Source organism: Cupressus sempervirens, chromosome 6, assembly GCF_028749045.1.
Source record: "Cupressus sempervirens isolate cs-2001-9-10 chromosome 6, ASM2874904v1, whole genome shotgun sequence".
Taxonomy (NCBI): Eukaryota; Viridiplantae; Streptophyta; class Pinopsida; order Cupressales; family Cupressaceae; genus Cupressus; species Cupressus sempervirens.
The window spans coordinates 146,182,757-146,190,654 of NC_143123.1; the positions used below are offsets into that span (position 1 = coordinate 146,182,757).

Consider the following 7,898-nt stretch of genomic DNA (forward strand, 5'->3'; position numbering starts at 1 on the left):
CGAAAACTTTAATCCAGGCAAGGACTAATAATATAATGCAAATAATAGACAATATATAAAGCTCACGATTTTGTGTCGCGCTCATTTCATCGGGAGCACATTGCTGGAGGTCATTCACTTCATTGTCAAGTACCGATTCCCCAGCTGTATCATGAATTTATCTCTCTTTCACTTTCGTACTGAAGTTAGACTCGCTGGCATACCTCGTAACCTAATTGAGGACTTCTGTTCTCAATTTTTTTTATAAAACTGAGAACTGCATTCCTCCCTTTCTATCTACCATTCCTCTCTTGCGATGGGCAACAATTGCTGCTCTGCGTTTCGTTCCTCGGGCAACGAGATTGCAGCGGATCTGGGGTTTCTCGAAGAACTGGTACGAGATCTCACTCTTCTTGACCAAGTGATCGCCATCATTGATCAACGCCTTCAAGCCATCGCCGGTGAAAATGAAAGAGTAAGAACGACTTGTGTTTCTCTGGTGTTAAAATTTCTCTTGTCGATAGATTCAAACGGAACATACACATAAACTTTTGAAAAATTTGAAAAATTTGCAGGCCCAAGAGAGTACATCAACACGGGAAGCTGGTAGTTCCTGTACATTCGATTCTTGCTTAAACTTTGGCAGGGATTTAGTGATGACTATGTCGAAGCGTGCAGAGAGAAATTGTTGCATGGTATTGAACTTCATTTATCTTGGGTTTTTTAAATTAGTCTCTAAAACTTTGAATATAGAATTTGGTTCTTAATTTGGGCGATAAGCATTCGTTCCCTTTTTGAACAGGTGTGCGTCAAGTCTGATTATAATCATGGAACTAGGAAAGTGGTTTATGAGGTTTTGAAAGGGGCGTCTCTGATTCAGTTGTTGGCAGCAGGGGTATGCGTGGTGGGTTATTTGTCAGATCAAATTTTCAGATATAGGGACCAATGTTTCCAGCTGCTTAGATCGTTAAGGACCAATGTATCCAGTACGTTTTTAACTAATTAGCTTACTCTTTCCTTTGTCTTTCATTTGTGCAGCTGCCTGCATCTTTACAAGTTTTATCTTTTAAAAACTCTCCAACCCTTCCTACTTTACTCCAGAGTTTCGGCAACTTATCCTCTCTAGAATACTTAGATTTGGAAGGCTGTGATGCACTTGTGGAGCTTCCAACAAGCTTTGACCAACTAGGATCTTTAATTCAATTGGACCTAAGGAGATGTTGTAATCTCACTGAACTTCCAGAAAGCATTGAAAATCTATCTTCTCTGCAAGCCCTGGATTTATCCAATTGCAGCAGATTGACCAGCCTGCCTCCCACCATCGGAAATCTCAAATCTTTGCTATCTTTAGCTCTGAACAATTGTAGCGAGTTGAGAAGTTTACCGAACAGCTTAGGCAACCTATCCACTTTGCAACTGCTATATTTGAATGAATGTGAGAAATTGGAGCTATTACCTGAAAACATTGGAGCTCTAGCTGCACTAAAACTATTGGATTTGAGTTACTGTTACAACTTGGAGAGCCTTCCAGAATCATTTGGCCAACTTACGTCTTTGAAATTTCTCCACATTAATAGTTGTTACAAATTGAAAACCCTCAGCGGTGGTTTCAGACATTTAACTTCACTTCAGAAAATGAGAGCATCATTATGCAAAGCATTAGATGAAGAGGCACTGGACATCTTAGTCGAGATAAAAAAGTTTACTGTACCTAGATATGGCTGGATCGTGGTCACTAAAGAAGCGGTGGGAACAAATAGGACGCCACTACCCTCTGATTGTGTATGGTGCTCGGATGAGTAGGCTATCAATTTTATTTTTCTTGTTTCGTGATACTTAACTATTTGCGCACTTAGCTTGAAAGATGTTTTTTTTCCTTTCAATCCTCTCATTTTGATGATAGATCGTAGAATACTAAAACTAATGTTACAACATAATTGTGGAAACCTGTTTTAATAGCTATAATTTATTATCTCATCTTCTGGCATTACATTTGTTAGGGAAGAATGGGCAACTCGTCCCAGGGATCTCAACTAGTTCAAAAGCAAAACAGTGCAATTACAATTATCTAGACAGTGCGTTGCAAAGCTCCAATATTGGCATAAGCTGGAAGGCACTAGAAAAAGGCTATGGAATTTAGTTTTTATTTGAATCTTTTTAAATCAAAACCATTATCTGCAATATTCATTAAAAAAAAAAAAAATCATCTTTATATGCAACGTAAATTTTCCATCAACATTTAATATCAGTAAGTAAATAAAAAATCTTATCCTTTCGTATCATTACGCATTTGTCCTCCAAAACATGTTTTCTATTTTATTTATAATTTTTGTCTTGAAAATATTTCTTCACATCTCTAATTTTGACAGATAGAATCTTTCTAGTTTTTATGTTGAATTAAATCATTATAGTGTCTAAATTATTATTTATTTGGAAGTTTCTTTTATATGACCAACTTCATTTATTCCACTACACCTTCAATATAAAATAATGGATTTTTTTAAAGAAATTAATAAAATTAAACTTTCAAATGATATAAAATAAAATAAGATTAAATAACTTTGTATTTTATAATTATTGTTATTTACTATAAGGGGAACATTTGAGTTTATTAATTTATTTGTTTGTATTTAATTTTATTTAATACTATTAACTTATAAACTCTATAACTAAAATAAGAAAAATCTAAATGTTCTTAAAGACGTCAAATTAATTTTAAAAATATATATATCAATTGACTAAACCTATTCAATTCAAATAAAAATAAAAATAATAAGAATATTAAATTGTTACGTGTTCTATAAAATGACATAGTTGGACATTAGTCTAAAACAGTGCAAATAATATAATTCAAGTGGAAACACACTTGGGTTATGCTAGTTTTGGGACCAAATAGCCCATTGAAAAGCCATATTTCATGCAACAAAATTGGCTTAGGAACGGGAAAAGTCAAAAAAATGTTTTTCATAATGCGTACACATTATGATTAATTTTTTTAATGGCCTATTTCAAGCTTGATTTTTCCAATCCTACACATTTTAGAATTTGAATAGCATGTATATGTTTTGCAAAATCTATGTTATGGTCATGTAACCAATTTTCTAATCAACAAGTTGGTGAGCTTACCACGAAACATACAAAAAAATCTATCAAGGATATAGACACTTGATTGGTAACACAACAATCTCCAAGAAATTTGGGTTGATGTTGTTAAAAAATGACTTTTGTCTTCATCCTCCTAAGTGTCTTTGTCGAAAAAACTAGTTAGAATAAATAAAATTTGAACATACACGAGAAAGCATTGGAAAAATTACTCTTGAACCTTGTAAAATGGTGTTCCCTTATACAAATGAATAGGTTGGGCTCCTTGGTGCAAGGCTAGTATGAAAGGTGGTTTTCTAATGAAGAAATGCTTTGGTCATTTCTCCTTTTGTCAAGGCTATTTCGTGCCTCTACAACTCACACACCATTTTAGCCACTTGGCCTAGTGGGGACTCCCTTTGTTTTTTCCACTTTTCTTATGTTTCCTTGATCTTAGTCAATCTAGTGGAGAGTACAAGTTATATTGGCTCTTTACGGTCCCAATAGTCTGATATTCAAGTGATAAGGGTAAGCATCTTTTATTTTTCTCCTTCCTTTGTTAATTTTTTATTTCTTTTTTTTGTGCCTTAGTGCTTGGGTCAAGACTAAATGTACATTGGCAAAGTTCAAAACTTTGGCATTTAGAGTTTGGAGTTCTAAAGTTTTAATGGAGTTTTAGAGTTCATACATTCAAAGGTTTTGACATTCAAAGTTTTAGAGTTTCTTTTGTAGTTATAATGTTTGGATTTTGGAGGCTCAAAATTCAGAGTTCTAGATTTTTTTATGGAGTTTAGAGGTTCATAGTTTAGAGCTTGAAGGTTTAGAGTTTTGGCGTTTAGAGTTTTAGAGTTTTAGAGTTTGGAGGTTTAGAGCTTTAGTGGAGTTTTCAAGTTTGGAGCTCCATAGAATTGGGGTCTTTGTACCTCCAAACCCTAAACCCCCAAAAATCCAAAGGGAAGTTTTTTTATGGGGTTTTAATTTTCAATTTAGGTGTTTTTTTGTGCTTTACTTGGTTTTGTGTGCTTGCTTTCATTTTTTTCCTTGATTTTATTTAGTCCTTTGGTTTTAAGTTTCTTGCTTTCAATTACATGTTCAGTCTTGCTTTCATAGAATATTTAATTTGGTTTTCAATAAAGATACTGATAAGGGTTTTGTTGCAATTGCAAAATTGTAAAGAACATTGTCAGTATGAACAATGAAGCACATGCTATGTAGTTATAGCCCACCTTCTAAATTTCATTCATGCATTCAAATTCTTAGACGCATCCCCAATAGATAAGAAAATTAAATGTTTGAAAATGATGGAAATTTTATTTTTGCTTAAAAGTCAAAATTTTCAAAGTTCAATCTTTAGTTAGGGGTCCATTTGGGTAATAACAATGTTTTATGTGGTCATTGTATGTCTATAACAATTCGTTCATGCATCGAAAGCACCAAGAAAGCTGACTAGAGGTGTTTTTTGTGCTAAATAGTAGTTAAACTCCACTTCATTTGAATTTTAGGGCATGTCCCAAAAAAAAAATTATTCCATCCTCTAAAAGACATTTGAAGTCACATAAAAACATTATATTTACAAAATTAATAACAAATTAATCATGCTTCCAAATAAATTAATAAACATTTTTCAAATAACACAAGTTGGTGTACCACTATTGAACCGGTACAGCTCCGCCCCTCTTCCCTATCCCCTAACTCAAAAACTATCTGCAAAAGGGCACGAGCTTCTCCAGACGAAACTCTACAAAATGCTCTTCTAGAAAGCAGATGGTTCATGTTCAGGTCTTATTTCAATCACCTACATATTACTGCTCTAATCATTTAAGTTAAAACGATTCTTCCCGATGAAACAAAGACTTCTTTGCGAACAAGCAAATCCTTTTTCATTGTTCAAGATCACGCAAAGTCTTTGTAATGACAGGTAATTCTTTATCGATATTCTTCTTCATTATCTCTAATTCTTCATCACGCTCAGTCAAAGTCTTCTTCGTTGCAGCTAATTCTTCATCACGCTCAGTCAAACTCTTCTTCATTGCAGCTAATTCTCCAGCTACGGCTAATTCCGTTTCGGAGGCCATTTCAACCTTCTTCCCTACAGCAGAATCAGACAACACACTCCACACCACACTACTAACTGCGTGCATGGCCTCCCAAACTACACAGACAAAGAAAATTGAAAGCACGCACAACTGGCCGACAATCTTCATGGTAATCTTCAATGGAAAGCTTTTTTTAATACTTGGTTAAGAATCAAAAAAGATAAGTACAACTACACCTGCAAAACAGCTGTATAAAAATTAAATTTTATTAATAAATTTTATATGCATTAATAGTTATTTATTGTATTACAAGTATTTGAAATTTATAGATTCTAAGTAGAGTAATTGTACAAGTTTATTGATTCTTCTAAGAGGAATGAGGCATAGTGTGACTTAAAGACAACACACTACTTGGTTTGACTCCTTATGTAGCTTGTATGCCCAACTACTACCTATTTTATTAGACTTCTACCATTTCACTTTTGTCCATAATCATGTTTTCCATCAAGATCCTCACAACTTTACCAGTCAAGTGTCACTACCAGAGTTAATTTTGAAGTTGCACTCCCACTCAATTTGTTGTGCTCAACCCATCATATTTCATGCTTGAGGGGGAGAGGCCATTTTGTCATGAAAGAACAATCAATATCTACTAGTGAGAGGTGGAAAAATAATTCTCTACAACATTTCTCACCTATATTTGCAAGGAGGCATTCGAAGTAGTAATGGAAGTCTTGAGGATATCAACTATGTCTTCGTCTATGTTTCAAGATTTGTGTATGAATATATGCAGGAGTGAGACTACAAAGAGGACAAGATCAAGAACCTAGACTACTAGCTCAATAGGCAGTCATATACCTTAATTTTGTACAAGGTCTATCAATTGTTGATACCAGGGCATCTCAAGTCTAGATTGGCCCTTTAACCCAAATATGATGATTAATATTTTGAACCAGCCTTCCCCCTACTATATTGTTTCTTATTACCACACCAATGACTTGGTTATTTTTCTAGTTTAATTGTTGCCCTACCCATAGCTATTATAAACTAGAACACAATGCCTCGTGTGTTTGCTTTCTAATGCTAGACCTATCTTGGACTTGAGATAGACTCTTGTTTTCAGTGGTTTAACATTTATTTGAAGTTATTTATGCCATGTGATGTGGTTCATATTGTGTATGTGAGTGATGATTGCATATGCTATCAACACTTTGATGATATTCATAATATCTTGCTTTGAGGATGCTTCTTATGTTATTTTGTGTTATTACAAGATGAACTTTCAGTGCTATATCAATGTTTTGACAAGTTACGTTGATGCAAGGTAGGTAGGAGGAAGGAGTTAAGTCCAATCTCCTAACACATCACCAAGAGTACACATGGAAGAAAACACATAGCTAGTAGCAAGAACCAAGTAGATTTAGTGATTGATTAGACAACTCTCATGATAAGTATACAATGAACATGCACAACTCTAAGGCCTTCCAAGTTACGACCACAACAATGAATTACAATGTTAGAGCTCAAAGCTTGTAGTCTTGAGACTTTCTTCTACTTCTCCATCTATCAACATACTTTTCTAAAGCTGATCCAAGACTTTAAATAACCAACAAGACCAGTACAAATCGTCCAGTTAGCATTTAGTTACAAAATAGTACTTCGTTGGAGGAGAAAACAAAAGAACAAGAAAATGACCAAAATAGAATCTGCACACTTAAGGATAGTTCTACACATGATCCAAGAAATGTCCCTTAACTATGCAATATGCCACATCATCATAGGAAACTATGCAAAAAGAAACTCCATGGTACAATGGATGAAATAAGTAGTAAAAAGTGAGCGGAGAAAGAGACACAAAACTTCAACCACAACAAACATAAGATTTTACATACTTAGGGTAAGGATCACAAAAGGGTCCTTATTAAGAGACCAACCATGCACAACTCAAAACCACGAGCAATGACGACTACTCGTCAAATACTAAATTGGTATAGAAAATAGAGCAATGTTTTTTGGTTAATCCAAGATTGAATGTTGATCCAAGATGCTCCCACATCAGACACCTAGAGTAAATAGAGAACTGATGTCCACATCAGAGGATCCTAATGCTCTAACCTGAATCATAAAGATCCAACTCAATATGTGTTATCCATGAATTTTCTTCAACTGGTTTATCCTTCCATTGAACAAGGTACTCCATGTAGTCTTTTCCTCTAGTGCTTTTACTTATTCTGGTATTTGAAACCTTCTCAATTCTTTTAGCCTTTATGTTGGTGTAATCTAGGTTATCTTTTAATTCCTCATTTGATTCAAAGTACTCAAAGATGTCTACAATATTGAATATTGGTGAAATATCCATATCATCTGGTATTTCAACTTCAAAATCATTTTCATTGTCAAACTTCTTCAAAATCTGACAAGGACCAAACTTCTTCATCTTCAATTCCTTATAAGTACCAACTAGAAATCTTCAAGTGAATCATAACTTCATCTCCAACTTCAAATATTTATGTCTTCTTCCCTCTTTTTATACTCTTGATTTCTCACTTCTAGATTCTTCTTCACTTCCTCATACAAAGTCTTCATGAAATCCACAAAATCTTTTTGTTTCAGCACTCCTCTTCATTTCAACAATCAAATATCTTGACTCAGTAGTTCCCTTAGGATGCACTCTATATACTAGATCCAAGAAGGTGTCTTCTTAGTACCTTTATTCATGAGTAAGTGTAAGAAGTTGGGTCTCACTTTTGGGCAAAAAGTGGAAGTGTTTTTCCTATTTTTTAAATTTCTTGTCAATTGATG

At 34.2% G+C, this 7,898-nt stretch overlaps 1 protein-coding gene across 1 annotated transcript; it reads left to right on the forward strand.

Moving 5' to 3' along the window:
* Window positions 1-292: 292 nt before the first annotated feature.
* On the forward strand, window positions 293-1,819 carry LOC149551645 (uncharacterized). Its single transcript, XM_089789719.1, has 4 exons — window positions 293-454; window positions 555-674; window positions 782-883; window positions 1,018-1,819. Exons 1-4 carry the CDS (start codon window positions 296-298, stop codon window positions 1,780-1,782), a joined length of 1,146 nt encoding a protein of 381 aa, XP_089645845.1. The 5' UTR covers window positions 293-295; the 3' UTR covers window positions 1,783-1,819.
* The last annotated feature ends 6,079 nt before the right edge of the window (window positions 1,820-7,898 follow it).

Coding starts and splice junctions, on each gene's coding strand:
- LOC149551645 (XM_089789719.1), top strand. CDS start 296: ATGGGCAACAATTGCTGCTCTGCGTTTCGTTCCTCGGGCAACGAGATT. Junction 675..781: donor CAGAGAGAAATTGTTGCATG/GTATTGAACTTC, acceptor CTTTTTGAACAG/GTGTGCGTCAAGTCTGATTA. Junction 884..1,017: donor TGGCAGCAGGGGTATGCGTG/GTGGGTTATTTG, acceptor TCATTTGTGCAG/CTGCCTGCATCTTTACAAGT.